The 21,068-nt window shown below is 41.1% G+C and overlaps 1 protein-coding gene across 1 annotated transcript; it reads right to left on the reverse strand.

The window, feature by feature from the left end:
* Window positions 1-1,580: 1,580 nt before the first annotated feature.
* Window positions 1,581-16,408, reverse strand: Ggamma30A (guanine nucleotide-binding protein subunit gamma-e). Its single transcript, XM_065301403.1, has 3 exons — window positions 16,166-16,408; window positions 14,083-14,308; window positions 1,581-5,371 (listed from the first exon to the last, which is right to left on the reverse strand). The coding sequence occupies exons 2-3, from the start codon at window positions 14,193-14,195 to the stop codon at window positions 5,266-5,268; spliced, it is 219 nt and encodes a 72-aa protein (XP_065157475.1). The 5' UTR covers window positions 14,196-14,308; window positions 16,166-16,408; the 3' UTR covers window positions 1,581-5,265.
* Between the last annotated feature and the right edge of the window lie 4,660 nt (window positions 16,409-21,068).

Genomic DNA, 21,068 nt, shown 5'->3' on the forward strand with positions numbered 1-21,068 from the left:
GCTTCAAGCGGGTGATGGCCTGCACAGAGCCAAAGAGTACTTTGGCCGTGACTTGCACGCTTCGGTGCTTTGGTCCATTGGGACCCTGGCCGCCGCCGGAGTAGGCGCCGTTCTGCGACGCCGGATAGTTGTTATTGTTGGCGTCTCGCAGCGTGCACGACTTGCAATTGTCCGGCATCTGCCGGAAACAAAACCCACGCGCATAAATTTTAAAAAAAAAAACGGAAAACCGAAAAATTTAATTAATTACCTTGTGAGTGTTGTTGGGTGATGATGATGTTGATGATGATGACTTTTCGTTCCCCAAAGAATGCTTGGACGGCGGACGGAAGGAAAACTCGCCACTGGCTGGTTTTTGCGCGCGTGGTTCGGACACGGCCGTTATTGCTGCTCGCGCGGCTCGTGGCGGTGTTCTTCGGCGCGGCGCTGGTGCTCGCGGAGTCGCGGTCGCGCTCACCGGTCGGACGTGGAGCGTTGGACGGGACGGCACGCCGCGTATGTTCGACACACTGACTGACTGACTGACTTTGCCGAACCCATCTACTACGCCGATATACCCACAATACACATTTCGCCCGGCGCGTTGTTCTTCGCCGGCGCGGAGACCGTGCCCACCGAAACCGTTCGCTGGTGAAACTCTCGAACTCTCACCAATTCCGACGCCGATCTGATGACACCCATTAAACACCAACATCAACAACAAAACAGGATATTAGGGAAGTAATCAAATCAAATCAAATAAAAAAAAAATCTTAAACTCCAGAAGCCAAATCTTTATATTTATTGTAATAATTTTATTTATTTTTTGTTTTTTTCAAGGGTTTTGTTAGTAGATTGTAACATTGTCGAGCGCCCCACAACTTCCACATTCACATCAGCGGCGTGGGCATCGACATCGGCGGTCTCCGGTTCGCCAGCAGCGCACAAACCAAGTGGCGCTGGTGACCTAGTGCCGCGGCGACCTGCTGGCCCAGATCGCTCACCCGCGAACTCTTTTCTCTATATTCTTATGATTGGCCCCGGCGCGCAGCAAACACGCGCGCACCGGGGCCCGTTCGCAGCATGTCGGCAATAAAGCCGTACGACCGAATAATGAACGCGTACCATCCGCGCGCGCGGTTTTAATTCGATCGCCGGTCGCTTCCACATCATTTACTGTACCTGTAAATAGATCCGCTAGATTTTTCATGCACATACGCTTACAATACAATAAAAGACGAATTTTTCTGCATTCTGCAGTTCTTTATTAGCAGCCTGATGTTTTGTGCCATTCGCGTCATAAAAGCCGATAATTAACACAAAAACACGGTTAACAGCCGAACGTGTGACTACAGAATGAGTGTGCCGTGCATAAATTAAGCAATGAAAAGTAACCTGTGCAGAAGAATACGAGAAGCAAAGATTCAGCTCTCGCACATTCGCTCGAAAATGGAAAGTTAATTTTTTTTCGTTTGGGATTTTGTTTGTACTTTCGTAGCCTACAAAACTGCAAACCTACAAAAACACAAATTATTAAAAAAATATTCCACGCGGTTTCCATTCAAATTTACAAAACTGCACTGAAATCACAAGCAATACACTTATATTAGTTAATCATTTATTTAATTAATTATCATACGAGTAAATAACCCAATACAGTTCAATACAATACTTCACTTCCTCTCGGTTTACAATATAATGTAATAGTTGCATAAACGAACGGATGAAATCAGCACGAAACCAATTACCTTCGATTATTATATGAAATTACAATTATGAAGATATAATTAATGGAATATATTGATGAATTAGCAATTAAATCGCGCACGCGAAGCGGAAATCGACGCAGAATTAAAAACGAACGAAAAAAAAAAAGAACGCACACTTGGGAATCGTGCAAAAATTCGGCTCGTTTCAAAATGTTTTAAATCAATGTGTAATTATCGCATCTCGGACGAAGAAGCGCTGAAAATCTCGTGGCAATCCGTGTGGTCGCGTCACAATCACGCTGTCTTTGACAAATCAATAAATCGCTCGTTTTGTTTTTTTATTTCTTCCTTTAGTGGTGGATTCGTTTAAGTTTCACGTTGGTGTTAACAATAATAAGTTAACGTGTAAGATTTTATCGCCGGTCGGCGCTTTTGTTTAAATAACTTACTAAAATCCTAGAACTAAACCTTCGTTTAATCAACTTCATTACTTATTTAAGAGTATCGCATTCGCATGCGGCGCATTGTAATTGTAATTATGAATGAGTTGGACAATGCGCAGCATTGAAATCTTTCTTTAGCAGCACAAAACTTTAAAATTTGTAGCAGAGAGCAGAATAAGAACAATCTAGCCCAGCGTTTGCGTTAATTATTTAGATAGCGGCTACAGCGAAGATTCGGTTACAATTTTTTTTGTGTTAAATTTAGTTTCTCGGGTAGTCGCATCCGCAATCGCTTAATTTAGGAATAATAGTGTTTACGTTTACTTTTTATTAGTAAGATCCATGCCTAGGATTTAAAAGTTTGATTACGTGTAGTTGTCTGTTCGTTACGGTTCCTCGTCGTCTCTCGTCGCTAGAATTAACGCTAATTAATGATTAGAGGGCGGTTTATAGGTTCTTCTTTAGTGGGTAATTTTATTATGCCAACAATATATTTAGTATTTATAAGTTACTTGATTAGATTAGAGTAAGTAGTAATGTTTAGATATTGATTATCGGTGGTGGAATTCTTCAGCGTTGTTTTGCGTCGATTTTTTCAGGTTTTCAGAGAAAATTTCTTGGTTTTGTTTTCATAGAGATAATCAACTGGTGTTAATTTACGATCGCAAACTTTCGCGCAAGTTGCGGAAATCAATACGAGAGAACACAAGGATAAATATTCCTCCATTAATGTGAACAACTCGCGACTTTTCAGCGTCGAATTCATTCACTTTCTACGTAAACTTGTGAAAAGTTGCCGAGTTGTCCGTGTGTTTCCTTTAATATGCACTAAACTACATTTAGTTTGCTTTAGTTATTTAGATATTTAGTTAGTTTTCTTTACGTTGTACGTTTTTATACGCTAGTTTTATATTTTTGTATTTATTTATTTAGTTTTTGCTTTAATGTTAATTTATACTTGCTCTACGCGTCTTAACATAGGATACATTTAGTTTTTTAGTCGTTTTTCAGTAACGTTTATTAGCTTCGCCCTCGACGATGTATTTAAGTTTAATATGTTTAGTGCATGAGAAGCGTAGGACTTTCGGTTCGATGAGAAGTTAGCACAAAAAGTAAAGCGTTTCGTTAAATTCTAGATCAAGTTAAATGTTGAGTTTCAAGTTTCCTTTCCGTCGTTTTGTTTTCGATGCCGCATGAAAGATGATGATCATTCGAGCGTGGCGTTCGCGCATTGAATGTCCTCCTCGTCGAAAGTCGACGCAAGTCAATAATTGTGAAAGTCTTAATTGTGTGTCGTGTAAGTAATAAGTATAAGTGCGACTGACAGTCATCTATCTCTCTTAATTTTTGTTTAGATTTGTCTTTATGTCGTGTATGTCGATCGGCAGATGGTCGCCCGATCACAAGTCGTGGTTCGTTTCTTCTTCAATTTTTACTCGTTTTTGTGTTTAGTATTTCGATTTATTTATCACAACGCGTTCGATGGATGTAAATGATGCGCATCAATCGAACGCGCAGACATTACGTTTAAACTTGTCACGTTTTTTTTTTGTTTTCGTTTTTAATTTGTGCGCATGCGCGCAGGATTCATCTAGATTCGTTTTTAAGTTTTTAAGTCAAACTGTCAGTATGTCGAGTGCGTGGTGGTAAAGTTGGTGCAAGAGTGCTGAAAGGGTACCGCAGGACTCGCGGTGATGCGGCATGCTGATAACAGGCAAATCGCGCCGGATTATGCGGTTCCAGCAGCACGCGCCGCCGGTACGATGTTGGTGTGTGGAAGTTGCTCATTTTTCACTTGTGTAGAGGGCGCCTGCTGCCGGACGATCGCGCACCGTCCCGATTACGCTTGCATTGCAGCCGCATCACAACGCCCCATCTAAGAGTCGAACTGATAACGCACAATCAAAATCATACAACCAGTGCGCACCACAATCGCCATCACATTCGAGATTCTCAACGCCACATATCGCCGATTTTCATCTTCATCCTCCGCTTCGTTAATTGACTAAGAGAAAAAACGAACCGAATCAACCGAGTTGGTAAAGTAGATACCGAATTAAAGTACGCATCGCTTATAAGGAATATACCGAAATGATTTTACTCAGTGACTAAATTTTAGTTTCGGCCGCGCCGCGAGCGGGCGCAAACGCAACTAAACTGCATCGCATTACTCGCAACACTCGTTCGAACGAACATTCGGAAGCTCTCCGGGGATCAAATCGAACTATGAGTATAAATACATCTAAAGTAATTTTTTGGTTTTTCCATTTGGTTTTTTTTAGTTTTAGTATAGTAACGCGTGTGTGTGTGGTTATCATTCACTTTAAACCCTTGACTAAGATTACTATAGCTTACTTACGCTTAAGTACTTGCTCTTTACTCGCCTAATTAATTAATAATCAGTTAAATGCAGCTGCTAGAATGATTGACGTAGATTGCTGGGGGGGTGTATATTCATCGGAGCTTGCGGAGTTTTGCGTTTCTTCATAAGGGCGTGTCGAAATTGTAATCGTCTCAAAAAGTGATTGTTCTATTATTGGTTTCATTTATATTTTTTTTTTGCCGCGTTTGTCCTGTGTCTGCACTCGAACCGAAAAACAAATTCATGTGTGTTGTTATGTGTGAGAGTGAACCAGGCGAACGAAAACTTATGATCTAAATATTATTATCAATGCTCGTCGTCGCCACCATTGTATTACTTACTCTTGTTTAAAAAACTACATAACAATTGTGTTTACTTTGTATCAATTTCTCGCTCTCGTGTTCCTCTGAAGATTCCGTTCATTATTTGATTCTTGGTAAGTGGGTCAACAATTTCATTTACGGTTCCAGGTTTGCCTCGTCGTGTACGGGGGAAGAAGTGGTTGCAGTTGCTGTTGTCGCTGTTGATGTTGTTGTTGTTGTTGTTGTTGCATAGCTGATTATTACTTAGCGGTGGTTTACAGTTCGGTATGGTGTGGCGTGATGGTGGCATCGGCGACACGGTGGTAGACGCCGTCGTCGACCGGCCCGCCGTGGTGCTCCAGGCCGGCGCCGCCGCCGCCGCCCCCGCGTCGTATCGTATAGAACACAAGCAGAACGGTCCAAACGGTAACGAAAAACGTAATTAGGGAGGGTAGGTTCGTTACGAAGTTCTACATGATCACGCATTTGCCTTTCTCGGCCCACGGATTGTTCTTCTTGTCCGGCGCGTGGATCAGCGGATCGTTCTTCTCGTTTTCCTCCACGTATTCGCGCATTCTGCAACAAATCATTCATAAAATGTCAAAAAATTTAATTTTTTACAAAAAAAAAATTAAAATAGCTGTTAAAACATAGTGTATATACAATATAAAGACATACTGTACAATATAAACATTTGTAGAATAAGTGTACGTGTGGTTGACTACGATGAAAGTCCACTTTGTAATTTTATCCGCTAGCAATGTCGCAATTCATTATTTACGCCGTCTTTGAGTTTCGCAAAGTACTCAGGTACTCCTCCACTGTACACAGTAATATTTCATAAGGATTTTCAAGAGTTTTGAGACATATTGTGGCGAATAAACGCGACGCAGCGGTTTATTTATGCCCGGCGCTGTTATAATCGTTTAAACCTCTTTTACTTTAACTCGCTGGGCAAGTGGAAAGTAAATATCGTTTTTATTCGCTGCGAAAATAAAGAAATCTCCGCTTTTTACTCAATTTACGACTGCCGGTATTCGCAGAAGTAGGATTTGTTGGATGTGGACTTTTCCGCAAGCGCTTCTAAATCGCCGTATTCGATAGTAATTAGTTTGCGAGTATGCGGTGCGCTGGCGCGCGTAAAAGTTTGTTTTAATTTCGGAGCGTGCAGGTTGGGTCCCCGAGCGGCTCCGATTTTCGGCTGCTGCGCGTTCCTAATGCGAAGAAGCTTCCCCCCGGTCGCAAGTCGCTTTTCGGGTTTCATTGAATTATTCATGTCGGGGAACAAACCGAGGCTCAACCCGCTCGCATTCGGTGCTTCCTGTCTTTTCAAAGCGCATTTTTGGCAATCAAAGTTTAAAGTTGCAGGTCCGAATTCGATGCCGGGCATGACCTGTCCGAATGCGCGCATTCGTGGTCATTCATGCGCTCCACGCTGGAAATTAATCAATAATCCCGCAGGAACCATCTCGGCGTGCTTTTTCCCGCAATTCCCCACACGGATTAAATATTTATTTCATTTCGCGGCGGCGGGGCGCAGATACAAAGCATCGAAAACACCCACATGAAAACGCCCGAGGCAAAGCTTGACATTCGATGTGTGTGAATTGGCCGGGAGATGCTGGCAGAGAGTGGAAGAATGCACGCCGATAAAAATATAAAAAAAAAAGCACGGGGGCTACGGCTCCGAAAAGGGACGCGCGAAGCGCATAAGCTCCAGATAGATATTTTTCCGCGATGAGTTTTTTTTTGCCTCATTGATCTTCTTCAAGCGTTCGGCCCGTCAGCGCTGATATGAACTGTTTTCATTTCATTTCGATTTAAGTGGATTTAAAGCGGAATCCGTTTAAACACTCACGCGGGGCGTAATTATATCGAAGTAAATCCCGAAAAACTTTGCTTTGTTAGAGTTGTTGCTGTGTTTCGATGTGTGGAATTTAATTTCTAAAAAAGGTCAACCGCTCTCATTTGATGAAAAACCTTACTTCACATTGACAAGTTAATTAAATTCTTTTTGCGCGCCGGCATTTTCGCCGAAATTGGAAACAATGCGAGCCTCCGCCCGTCGTGGAAATTAATTTATCAGTAGCGGAATTAAAAAGCAAGAAAAACAAATACCAATTAATTAAGATTATACAATGCCGGCAGACCTTCCTAATTGGAAGAAGGAAACGAAGTCCGTAATAATTAATAGCAGCAGGAGGAATTTTGAAAAATCTACAAGGAAGTAGGAAAAATCGCCGTCAAGTTATATTTAGAGACGGTGACGTGCCGGCACTGCTTCTCGATACTTCGAATTCAAATATCTAATGAAGTAAAATCGATAGAGAGGAACGGATTGAAGATTCGTAATTTACGAAAAATTCTTTATAAGATAAAATAATAATAGGTATACATTTTGTGAGGTAAAGGTTCTAAAATCGTGTTTAAAAGGCTGAAAAGAGCGCATTTTTATATTTTTCGGAGTTTTTCGATTGCAAATATCTTGGAAACTAAAAAAGATAGAGAAAAACTGATTAAAGATTCTTAATCTACGGAAAATTCTCTATCAGGTAAGCATTAAAAATAATTAAGTTTCTTGGGGTAAAAGACCCAAAAACGTCACTAAAAGGTCTAGAAAATACAATTATTTGCTTTTATATGCACTTTTTTCAATTGCGTATATCTCATAAACTAAAAATGATAGACAGAAACAGATTGAAGATTCTTAATTTACGGAAAATTCTCTTTAAGATAAGAAAATAAAATATAAAAATTTTGTGTGGTAATGGTTGAGAAATCGTGTTTAAAGAACTAAAAAGAGCACACTCTCTTAATTTTCCAAGTTTTTCGATTGCGAATATCTTGAAAACTAAAAGAGATAGAGAGAAACGATTTAAATTTTCTTAATCTACGGAAAATTCTCTACCAGGAAAGCATTAATTAAGTTTCGTGGGGTAAAAGCTCCAAAAACGTCACTAAAAGTTCTAGAAAATACAATTTTTTGTTTTTTTGCGCACTTTTATCAATTGCGTATATCTCGTATACTAAAAATGATAGACAGAAACGGATTAAAGCTTCTTAATTTACGGAAAATTCTCTATAAGATAAGAAAATAAAATATAAAAATTATGTGTGGTAATGGTTTAGAAATCGTGTTTAAAGAACTAAAAGAGCACACTTTCTTAATTTTCCAAGTTTTTCGATTGCGATTATCTTGGAAACTAAACGAGATTGAGAGAAACGAATAAAAGATTCTTAATCTACGGAAAATTCTCTATCAGGTAAGCATTAAAAATAATTAAGTTTCGGGGGGTGAGAAGTCCAAAAACGTCACTAAAAGTTCTAGAAAATACAATTTTTTGCTTTTTTGTGCACTTTTTTCAAATGCGTATATCTCGTAAACTAAAAATGATAGACAGGAACGGATTAAAGATTCTTAATCTACGAAAAATTCTCTATAAGATAAAGTATTAAAATAAAAGAAATCAAAAAGAAATCATAAAGAAAATGGACGCCAAAGTCGAACATGAGTTGTCCAATAATCGAAAAAAGTGTTTTAGCCTTGTTTTCTGTTTTCCTTACGCAAAATTATCGATAAAGTTATTGATTTAAAGCAACAACTCAAACATTCAATTATCTACCCATTGATCCCCGCGGAAATTGAATGTGCAACACTTGATATGCAGTCAATTAGCCACCGATTACCTACTCGCCGGTCGCAAACAAAGTGCTCCAACCGCATGCGAACTAATTACGAACACAACTTTGATACACCAAGTGTGATTAAATATTTAATCATCATCAAAGTTTTTTCCGCCCGCAACCGCTTGATGGCTAATTATTCAATGAAGGCATGTCCTGATTAAAGTTATTGATTACTTCAATCTTAGATTATTGCGCGCCGAGCTGCGAACCAGTTTGTTCGCTTTTGTGGCTTAAATCTTGTTCTTGCCTTCAGTTCTGAAGCAGTGAAAAGTGACCGCTCGTAGCGCGGAGTTTTATCGCGGCGGGCGAGCCGGGTGCGTTTTACGATCGGCGATAAATGGCCAGTGCACATCGCGCTCGCCTCCGCCGCCTCCGCCGTGGAAGTTCGCGCGCGCTTGCCACTCGACACTGTTTATTTTTCCGCCCACGGGTGCCGAAAGCGTGTACCATGTAGATGCGACCGAGCGGCTCCAATAAAAACTCACTTAATCGAATTAGAGCTATCAGACGTACTGGCGGGCGTCGTGTGTGTCCTTCTGTTTCCTTGATGCCGGAACGTGCGCCGTTTGGAGCGCGGCCAACTTTTCCACGTACCTTAAACTTGCCGGCGAAGAACTTCACATCGCTTTCCGCCGCCGCAAGAAAACGCGCGCGCGGTGGCAATTGGAAAACTCGCCGCTGCAAGTGGTAATGCAAGAAACCGCATAAAACAGCGGAACCAGCGCAGCGCGCGCAAAACGAACGGACGAGGTCGTTAATATAACTTGGCGTCAACCACTGCTAGCCCGGATGCAGCTAAGGGACTGCACTTCGAAATGTAATCCGGGATCTAAATATGAATAAGAATATTACGTATTTCAGTGAATTATGAATGCGCACTCTTACTGCAGAAGGTAACACAACTGGGAAATATAAAGTTATTAATGCTGTGCCAAACCGACACGAGTAGCAACAGCGCATGCGTTGATTTGTTTGACAGACAGCATATGACATTTCATCTGCAAGATAGACAAATGCGCAGGCGCAAACTGCAGCCATTTTTTGTGTGTCAAAACCGTGGAAGACGTTTTAAAGAAAAAGTAGAAGTCGAAAAAGAATATTACATATTTCAGTAAATTTCGTAGGCGTACTCATATTGCAGAAGGTAAACATTAATAATATTATTTGTGTCACGACAAATTCACGTCTGTGTCAACCCATGTTCAGTTGATATCAGAACAGTGGCGGATTATGCTTCAGTGGGGCCCTAGGCGCAAATCAAGTTTGGGGCCCCTAAATCCGAAAATTTTCAAAACGGTTATTAGCCCAGTAAAATTAATAGTTTTAGCGTACGGGCGCCGCAAAGTCTACTTCAACATTCGTTTGTGCCAAAAACTCATTTCCACACCACCATGAGGTAGAGTACGTGGCGCGTTTTTTTTTATCGTGGTATCCCCAGTAGGCTAATCCACACGCACTATTTCAAAATTTAATGGATTTGAAATATTTATTTATTTATAATTTTTCGTGAATATTGGATTTACAATTTATATTTGAGTTGACATGTTTCGCCCAGAGGGCATCTTCATAAGTTTATGAAATATAAATTGTAAATCCAATATTCACGAAAAATTATAAATAAATAGGACCGATCGAAATATCACAGGTTAAATTTTCTGCCATACTATCCGCGATGGAATTATCGTTTTCAATGCTATCTTGGTTCTCGAGTTCATCGTACGTGTGCTCAAAAACGGTAATCGTATTTAAATATAAATTACAAATCTACTTTTCTTGCCTTCTCTTGGGCAAAGATTTCAATAATTTTGTCGTACTCTAGTTTTTTAAAAATATCATTTTCTATGAACATTAATGCGAAGTCATTTAAGTGCTCTTGTGAAAGACTATTGCGCAGATAGTTTTTGACTCGTTTTAAAACTGAAAATGTCCTTTCTCCACTTGCATTAGAAACGGGCAAGGTCAAAAAAATTTGCAGTATTGTGTGTATATTTGGAAAAGTTGATTTTAGACCATTTCTTAATGCTGCATACATTTCATGTGGATCTCTAATATTTTCTTCTTGTACGTATTTTAGAAAATGAGTTAACTCATCAGTGAAATATTCTGGCTCAATATCTTTTTCATACTTAGCAAATAATCGCTCTACACAATCATTAGTCTCAACACGGCTTAATTTTAAATCAAAGAAAATTTTAAAATCGTTAAGAACATTGATATAGACATCGCTCCTTAGAGTAATTTCTGATGTTAATACATCACATACAATAAAAAAAATTCTTGACGAAAATGCTGTATCATTTTTGTTCGTTTCATCATATGGATATTTGCGTTTTCTTTGTCTCATTTAGCCTCCTCTTCAACAGTTTCGAAATTATTTCTGACCTCTGTTATAAATTCATTTAATGATTTTAATAAACTAACACTATTAAGAATATTTGTCTTTGGTTCCTGTAAGTATTTGCTGGTAATTTCGATTCTCTGTAGGAGTTTGTTCCAGAAAATATTTAACAGTGCCTTTATAGAAGCTCTTGTTGATTATTGACTGCAGGTTTGAAAATCACCCACGCCAAATCGTCTATGCATAAAACTTCGAGAAAAAACTTTTGTAGAACTAGTGTTGTCGGGGTTGTGATTCAAGACTCACTGACCACTCTCTGTTTTTCTTTTAATCCAACTACCTACCACCCCAAAAATCTAGATAAAAATTGTAGGAGGATAAACGTTGGTACAACGTGTTCCGCAGATGTGAAAAAATGATAGAAAGACGAAATAGTTAATATTCCAAAAAAGAGAGCTACCCGCTATTTTACAACCTCAATGGAATATTCCTCAACTCAAAAAAATTGGCAATACACTACTCGCATTATAGCTATAACTTTCTAATGCAATATTCAAGAAAAGGTCACAAAAATTCGTGGCAGAAAATATCCAAATTTTATTTTAAACAGTTTGTCATAAAGAAATAAAATCGGAGATAAAAAGTTTTAAGTCAGCTATATATCCGTGACGGTTGCTTTGCGGACACGTGTGAAATGCCGTTTTGGGCGCCAAGCGAAAACCGATACGCTATTCATAAAGACTGAGGTCAAAACCAACTGATGAAGTATTTGTGAAATTACTATGTCTATATGGGACATATAAGTGCCAGGGGCCCCTCAGGCAGCCGGGGCCCCCTAGGCAGCCGGGGCCCTAGGCGCGCGCCTAGTGCGCCTAGGCCGTAATCCGCCACTGCTCCATAATCTAATTGCCAAGGAAATCAAGCGCATGGAAATTACAGAACGATGGAAAACTTCTTGCGGTGATGCACACGCTGAATAATTCACTTTCCCAACTCAACTATCTGAGAGATGCAATTACTTGAAATTAATTGATTACAATGCATGCATGACAGTTTTACGATCGGTTTTCTTCGGCAAATATCGTGTGGCAAAATATGACAGTTCGGAAAGTGCACTTATTCGAGCAAATCGAGTGGAATATTTGGCATTCACACATTTTATTACAAACTCCAATAGATTGTAGGAATATCACGCGGGTATATTCCTTTTTCTCCAACGCTGCATCTCATCTCACGGCGGATTCCCTTGGCGTTTTATTTCGCTGCGCAAAATTTCCACCTGCAGCGCGCGCGCGGCAATAAAGCGCCACGCGCTTACACTGTAAATCATTTTCAACATTTTCTGATTTGATCGCGTTGCATAAATATTTGCGCCGGCAAGTAAACACAGTTTCCGAGAAGCAAACATCAAATAAAAATACATTACGTTTTACATTTACATTGCGTAGGTGCACGTCAGCAGGAGTGAATATGGTTATTATGCGCGCAGATCCACTCGTCGATTTTCCGATTTTCCCCTGGAAGCTGCTTTGTGACACGCCCTTTGTTCTGCGTACGATTGCACGATGCAATCGCTTGTAATGCAGTAACATGAATGGACGTGCGGGAGGTTTCTTGCTTTGCCGGCTCTACGTATTCAGGAGCGGATTTCGAAGAAAATCAGCACGGCGAATTTCGAATGCGCCTTTGACTTGGCGCCATGATGCGCGAATGCTACGCGAATCGCTTCCCCTGTTTGCCTACGTGAATATTTACACACGCGCTGCCATTGTCCGACTTTCTTTCATCCTCTTATACCTACGCCGGGGTTTTTTTAATTCAAAAGAACCAAGATGAAACGCACGCGCGCACGAAAATATTGCACACTTGGTTGCCTAAAGCAACCGAAGGCAATGCGTAGCGCCAAAAGGTTTGATATAAACTCCTCGGAATTAAGCGGGCTGCTAAAAATAAAAAAAAAAAATTCATCTCGCGCGCGCACACACAAAGTATTCATCTTGATGTTTTGTCGAAAACCTCCAACGCAAAAGGCAAAACAAACAGTTTTGAGGTCGGAGGGGTTGGCGCACGAGCGCGCCAACATTCCCCGCATCTCCTAGCAGCGAGAACTAGAAAGGAATCTCTCCTGTAGGGTATGTGGTAAGTGCCTACTCATCATCGGAGTGCACACAGGGAAGTGCATGCGCGACGAGGAGGAAGATATCAGCCGACGTGTTTCACAAGGGCTGCACAACGCCCCTCCGCGCGCACACACAAGCGAGCTGTGGAAATTGTCGTGTCGCGAGCGCCACTAAAAAACGCCTAGCTCAATAAAACCGCTCGCTCGCTTGCCTCCCGATGATAAATTCACATCGAGGTCGCGCCGCCGAATTTAATTCCCGCACACACCAATCAAACTGATCGGCGTAAATATTTCCAGCGCGTTTTTTAACCACCCGCGCACGTGTAATTAGCGTTATTCTTTAATGACGACGACGGGCGACGCTCCGCTAGACTCGATTCGTGGTTCTAATTTCGTGCTATCTAATTTGGTGCGCGACGCGTGAACGCGCGAACCAAGGTATCGCGTGCTACGTACAGCGTAATAAAAAATCCAAACGGGCGTTTAAAGAGTGCAAACGGTGTGCGTGGCGCTCTGTGGCAATGTTTAGATAGCGTTTGCGTAACGCACGCGGCGATTAATTATAAATAATTGTCGGGTTGATGAAACGCGCCGGCGATCAAATTCGGCTCTGAGCGGCGCGCGTCAGGTTGCGCGAATTCAATTCCTGAGTCATTCCGTGAATATTGCGGGTGTTTATCTACTTGCCACGGATTACAACGACTTTATCAGCTGATTCAAAATATTCGACTTTCTAAGCTGATGAAAGCAGCTTATCGTTTTGCGCGTCATGAAATGAAATTTTCCTCGGAAAAACAGGAAAATTTTCGCGTGGTGGATGTTGTTGATTCAGCTGCGTGTGTGCGGCTGCTGGTCTTCGAATGTAAAACGGCCCTTACAATGTGCGACAACCCTTACGGCGGCACCCTCGTGCAACGTTGTTCCCCGACCCAAAAGTCGATACGCGGCGCCGCACGCCGAATCACAATAATACGTATACGCACCCAAAACCCGAACCTGAACCTGAAACCCCCGTGTTGGCGCGCGGCGTGCATGAATACTCCCCCCACAAAAAACAATATCGCGCAAATCTTTAATAATTCTCGTGTTTTGTGTAATTTTTTTCGTGGTGTTTAATAGAATAATAGGTGAGGTACTTACGCGGCGATGCTCTTCGACAGCGGCCACCTTTCCATTGACGCCTGATACTTCATGTTCTCTATTTGCTTCTTCAATGCGTCCTTGTCCATTGCTGCGATCGTACTGGCGTCCATCGGGTGGGGTTGGCGGCGTCGGCGTCACGCAAGCGTCGGTTTGTAATACGAGGCGCGGGCGTCTAGGGGGCGCTTGGCAGCGCGCGTCGCAGCTCCGAATCTCGAGCGCGCCGCTGAAAAAGAGCGCCGGTTATTAGACGCGTCGCTAATCAATCAAACGGCGAATCACAGCGCAAACAAATTATTTCGCTTTGATCTCCGGGCGCAAACAACCAGCCAGAACTCAACTCAACTCAACGAACGACTTAATTCAGCATTGCACGCGCAACTGCGCGCCGTCGAGGTGTTTTTGATAAGAAAGCCTCGGCTTGCCTACTCCGCACACACTCGAGTTGTTAACATTTACATTATCACCGACGTGCCACTCCGCCTCGTCACCAGTCGCGGAGAGCCCGGCAACGAAATTAACACTTTTGCGCTCAGGCGACAACCGGCGACACATACGGATTTATTTTCGGATCAACTGTCTCAACGCATCCTCTACACCCACAACAACTCGCAATACGCTGATTCATTCCTTTCAGCCGAAACGCGTGTTTACGACGATAATCCACCGCCGCTTCTATTTACGATCAAATTGCGCTCGAATTAACAATATTAGCTTCGAATAATCGCTCAAGGTAATAACATTTCATTCGAGAGTCGATGTGTCAATATTTGCGCTGCAAATTGATACTAGATATGTGTCGCCAGGTCGATGATGGTAGGAAGAGCGACGCGCACGGGGAAAACTCATTTATTAGGCGATTGTGATGCCGGTGCGGCGGTGTGCTTGTTGTGTTGTATAAATTGTATTAAATTTGTTCAAAAAATTTATTACGACGTCCTTTGAGTCGCCGCATTATTTATAGGACATAATCCGGTTTCATTTTGCGCTGCCTTCGCTGAGGAGCTTATTATCCTTTTCTTGGTACATTGTAAGGATATTGAAAATGTATGCAAGATATTCGCCGGGTTTAACTCTTTTGTTAAATTAATCTTGTTTTGGGTAGAAAATCCTATGTTGGAGATGCTGTACATCTTTTGAACACAGCTATACAACCAGTTATACTCGTTTAATTTAATTTTTTACCGTTTTTGTAACAAAATTCTATGTTGGAGACGCTGTATATCTTTTAAACCCAGTATGAAGACAGTTATACACTTTTAATTTAGTTTTTTTGCCGTTTCCGGAACAAAATCCTATGTTGGAGATGCTGTACATCTTTTGAACGCAGTTATACAACCAGTTATACTCGTTTAATATAATTTTTTACCGTTTTTGTAACAAAATTCAATGTTGGAGACGCGCTATATCTTTTAAACACAGTATGCAACCGGTTATACTCTTTTAATTTGTTTTTTTTGCAGTTTCCGGAACAAAATCCTATATTGGAGATGCGGTATATCTTTTGAACGCAGTTATTCAACCAGTTATACCTGTTTAATTTAAATTTTCGTTGTTTTTGTAGCAAAATCCTATGTTGGAGATGCGGTTTATCTTCTGAACGCAGTTATACTCTTTTAATTTTGTTTTTTGGCGTTTTTGTAACAAAATCTTATGTTGGAGATGCGGTATAAATGTCGAACACTAGTTTAGCACGATAAAAACTTCAAAATTTTACTATTTTCTGCAATTATTACCTTTAAAACGTAACGAAATAAAACGTCGCGAAGCACTGAAGTAGACAATCGAATTACACGTAATTTTCTTTACCGGATCACATAATCTTGTTTGCTCGTTATTGAATTATAGTCATCCCTAGGAAGAGTCTTCAAAAATCAATTCGTCTGGCCTACCTTTCGCTTCAAGCCTCTTCTGGACTGTTTATTTCATTCGTTAGGCATTGATTGCTCCACATTTCATATTTCAATAGATTTCCGAGATGAAATCTCTGATACAAACATAATAAGGACACACTAGACTAAAATTAGCAACGTGAGTTGGGTGTAAATAAAAATCATCTTGCTCTGTTCTCATGGAAACTCACCTCGCAAGTTTGCATGCAATCCGAGCGCTTGTGTGTGCAATTAAACTCTGAGTAAGTCGGCGATTATTCTTCGGAGCACCTCTTTTCCACGGTCCACGCGCTGAACTTTGAAGCACTTCGCAAACCCTTGAAGGTCTGTCTGTTGACGCGCGCGTGGCTAATTCGTGATTCCCGTCGAGCTTGCGTCGGACGTGCGGTGCTCCTCGCTTTGTGGTGCTTCGTCGTCGAAGTCGCATTCACAAGTGATGAACGCCGGGCTTTTTATAGGAAAAATAGGTTTGCGTCATGCAATCTATCTATAATTTACCATCCCCGTGTGTGTATTCCGTGGTAATCTCCATAGAATCGATATTTTACCAAACGTCGCCGTCTCGATCCGTTTCGACTTTTCATAATGCGCTCGCGAGGCTAATACCCGCGGCCTAAACTGCTTACTCGCCGGCCGACACCCTCGCGACGGAAAATGAAAACCCGTTTAAATACCGTACGGCCGGAAGCCGGCTGCGTCGGCGAGCGAGCAAACTCCTGCAAGTCGGGCGCGCGTATTGAATATATCGGATTACATTCTTCGATTACCTGCAATGGTGGGCGGCGTATTCAATTTTTGATATGCGTCTTCCACGCAAACCGTCGGCGGCGTGCATTTGTGTGTGCGTCGGCGGCGTCGAGCAACTCTATTTGCGTTCAGTTTTTCCGCGCAGCAAATCGTCTGCTTCAGATTCCTATCTTGTTATCAACCTTTCTATTTTCTTTCGGATATTCGGAGCCTGATTTACATACCTTAATATTCTCGGTCTGGTTTTTATTTTATTTTTGCTTGACATGCAATTATAAGCCGCACAAAACCTACATTGCGCATGCGCAGTAGCACATAACTATTAACTATAATCAAATAATTTTTTTCCTAAGGTAAAAAGCAAATTTTGGTCTGATTCAGGAGTGGACGAGTTGATATTGTTTACTGTTGTCAAAAATTGGTTAGGAATTCAACAAATCTGGTGTTTCCAGAGCGGAAAACATAATTTGATGGTACCCTTAGTTGTAAAACTTTTCAGAATCATGTTTTTAAGTCGTGGTACCCTCGGTGACTTGCTTTTTATTCAGAATTTCTGTCAATTTGTTATTGTAGTTTACCTTCAGAACCCGGTGCGGCAAAAACATAAGAATATTGGTTGTTGGTAGTTTTGGGGCAATATCTAAAGGTACCCTAAGGTTATTCTTATTTTTCATGCTGTAAAAATCGTTCAGATGAAGTTTTTAACTTGTGGTACCCTCAGCATCAAGATACTTACACTTCTTAGTATGAATTTCTGTCGTTTTTCTCCTGTGGTTTACCTGCAACACTTGGTAAGACACAAAGTTCATTATTAGTAGTTTTGAGAGCAAGCTTTGAAGGTACCCTAGAGTAAATCTTCTTCCCCTGTCTTTAAACATCTTTTTTATAAATTTCTAAGTTGTGGTGCCCTAGAAACCTGAATACTAGTAGATTATAAACCGCCCAAACCCTTTTTTGAAAGTCCATTGCGCATGCGCAGTTGCACATCGCTAATAACTATAATTAAACATTTTTTTCTCTCTCTCAGCTCTCAGCGGTGTTTGTTTTCGTATTTAGTGAATTGATTTGTTACCAACGAAACTCATTAAATCTCCGCCTGCTTAGCTGATGCCCATAAAAAAGACATTCGTGCCTCGCCACGTTGATTTGACTACGACTACGAATTTACTAAGTGTTCGGTGCAAAGTTGTTAATTTCTACAGTAAAAGCAAGCCACCACTCTAGGCGAAGACACATTGTGTGGCACACATGCACGGCACGCACACAGGCACCGCGCCATGTCCATATAAGATAGTGAAAGTGAGTGAAAGTAAACCACTGCTGGTGTGTTGTAGGTACGGACGCAAGACTCCAAACTATGGCCAAACGAACGCAAAACTCGATTCCATCCTGGAGATATTTCATCTAATGCCAACAAGTCGTCGATACATACGATTCGTTTACTGATTTCTATCTTCTAATCAACTCAAATTGAAGATCTGGTACCGCAGGGTACCTGATAATAAAATAAATCATTTTAACAAATTTTTTGTTTAAAAAAATTAATAATTTAGATTTAGGTTGACAACCTAAGTTGATTGTCACCACATGGCAGAAATTTCTTCGCCACAATTTGCAATTATGGCATTTCGAGTGCGTGGTAGGTAATAAATGCACTCGGCGACTTCTAATAATGGTGATCTGCGCCGAAGGGACCTCATTTCTTTTTCGAGGCACTCATTTATTTATTTATTCGTCGAAAGCCGGCGCAACGGAGCGCATGCAATTTGTGGCACGATGACCTTTCGCCACGCACCTGCTACATGGTTACGTGCACAATTTTTTTACATCGCTTTATTCATCCTTTTCATTACGCCTCCGGCACCTAACTCATTCATCACCTGTGGGTTCATTAGTTTGTGTACCGTTTACCGACGAGTACCATCGCATTTTCCGCGCAATCATGACCCATATTCATTTCTTTCAATTCGAAATGAATTCTTCCTCTTTGCCGTGCGTTGTTCGTGACGTGCTGCAACGAAGAAATCCTAGCTGCTGAGCTTTAATAATGTTTGATAGAATGTCTATGACATTTTCCGTCTATTCGACTGTATCTTCTTCCTATTTTCATTTTCCTGCGCCAGTCACATCTCCGTCACAGTCTCACACTCGCATTATGTATTTCCACATTGATATCATCTGCGTGCAAACGTCGTGAAGTCGTGTTTATTCAAGTGAACTTTATAAATTGCTTGTTAGAAAAGTCACTAGCAGAAAGTCTCGTCTGCGTTCGTCTCAACACCGGGCGCGTGTGTTGGCACTTTACATCTTTACTGCGACATCCTTTTGCAATTTCGCACGTCTTATTGCCGATATTCTTCCTTTCCAGCATTCACCAGCGACGCCTCCACTGTCGCGCTCTCAAACTTAATTATTTTTAATGATTAAGTGCTTCGCTATCGATTTATTCGCCGCGCACGACTGCAAATCCATTTAGCGCGCGTTTTACACCGACGCCGCACGAAATTTCCATCAAATATTTACTCCAATAACGGCCCTGACTCACTTGAAACCCGCTCATTACCGTCAGCGGTTCATTCAACGCATTGAAAAAAATACTAATTCAATAGCAATTATAGACAAATCAACAGTTTTTCAAGAGAAGCCAACAATAAATCCGGCGAAAAAAATTACAAAACAATGGAAGAATGAACAATGAAGTTCAGTTGGAGGTGTGTAACAGTTGTAAGTAATTAAAAATGTGCATAGAGATAGCGCTTGAAGTTTACATGTACGAATGAAGTGACCAGCATTCAATGAATGCTAGAAACTTGAATTTTTGTAGAAAATTTATTCGCTGCGTTGCAAGATTTAAAATATGCAGCGGTGATTGAAACCAGACGAAGGTTACCGGCTCGATTAGGCAAGACGCTAACAATACTCCTTTATTCTCGAAGAGCAGAAGGAATTTTCGTGGGTTTCGCGCAAAAAAATCGCGTCGATATGATCGGCGCGAATCGATCAAGTAATATAATAAAATATTTCGTGTTTATTGTTGATAGTGTAACCAGCTTGATTCATTTCGGTTCTCTCCTTGATATTTTATGAAAGGCGCTAACCCGGTAACCAGTTGCTTGGTAATATGTTAATAATATGTGGATTAGTCATCAAATTCAACAGCGCAGGTCGCCTTAAGGAAGTCAATAAAATAAAGTAAATAGCATTGATTCGATAATACAAGCGAACTTTGGTCCGATGAAGGAGTGGACGAGTTGAAATTGTTTCCTGTTGCCAAAAATTTGCTAAGAATTGAAGAAATTGCGTGTTTTAAGAGTGGAAAACAAAATTTAATGGTACCCTTATTGGGAAAATCTTCAGAATTAGGTTTTAAGTAGTGGTACCCTCGGAGACTCGGTTTTTACTCTGAATTTCTGTCAATTTGTTGCTGTAGTTTACCTGCAGGATTTGGTACCGCAAAAACATAAGAATATTGACTGTTAGTAGTTTTGGGGCAATATCTGAAGGTACCCTAGGGTTATTCTTATTTTTCTTGATGTGAAAAGAGTCCAGATGAAGTTTTTATCTTGTGGTACCCTCAGCAACTGGATACTTGCACTTCTTAGTCTAAATTTCTGTCATTTTCTTTCTGTTATTCTCCTGCAACACTTGGTAGGACACAATGTTCGTTGTTACAAGTTCTGGGAGCAATTTTGGAAGGTACCCGATAGTAAATCGTCTTTCTCTGGCTGTGAACATCTTTCCAATAATATTTTTAAGTTGTGGTACCCTCAGCAACTGGATACTTACACTTCTTATTCAGAATTTTTGTCGTTTTCCTTCTGGTGTTTACCTGCAACTCATGGTAAGACACGATATTCATTGCTGATAGTTTCGGGAGCTATTATTGAAGGTACCCTATAGTAAATTTCCTCTCTCTGGCTGTAAACATCTTCCTTATGAAGTTTTAACTTCTGGTACCCTAGGAACCTGGCCACCTTCATTTCTAGCCGGCATTTCGATCGATTTCCTCTGCTGTTGGAAATAATATGCAAGAGGTCAGCAGGCGGCGAGGCAGAAACATGACAACCAGCATTTCCAAGACACTAAACGGCTATAGTCGAGTGCCTCTGACTGTTGCCATGAATAACAAAATAAACATACTTAAAGAAGAACAAGAACAGTGGGACTAGACTGGACTACTCTCGAAGTGAGTAGAACGCGGACAACTTTCCAATTGTTGTGCTTTATGCACGCACGCCTAGCGTGCAGTCAAGTCCGGATTAGCTGCCTTGTGGTCTTTGACGCGCAGTTCGCTCCGAAGGCCCCGAGGTCCGCAATCCGTAATGCTCGAATTATTTAGCGACCACC

The sequence above is a fragment of the Atheta coriaria genome, unplaced genomic scaffold (assembly GCF_025399875.1).
Source record: "Atheta coriaria isolate IRGN ID8LTWV9N9 unplaced genomic scaffold, Caltech_Dcor_3.1 hic_scaffold_1_pilon, whole genome shotgun sequence".
NCBI classification, from domain to species: domain Eukaryota; kingdom Metazoa; phylum Arthropoda; class Insecta; order Coleoptera; family Staphylinidae; genus Dalotia; species Dalotia coriaria.

Coding starts and splice junctions, on each gene's coding strand:
- Ggamma30A (XM_065301403.1), bottom strand. CDS start 14,195: ATGGACGCCAGTACGATCGCAGCAATGGACAAGGACGCATTGAAGAAG. Junction 5,372..14,082: donor CTGTCGAAGAGCATCGCCGC/GTAAGTACCTCA, acceptor GATTTGTTGCAG/AATGCGCGAATACGTGGAGG.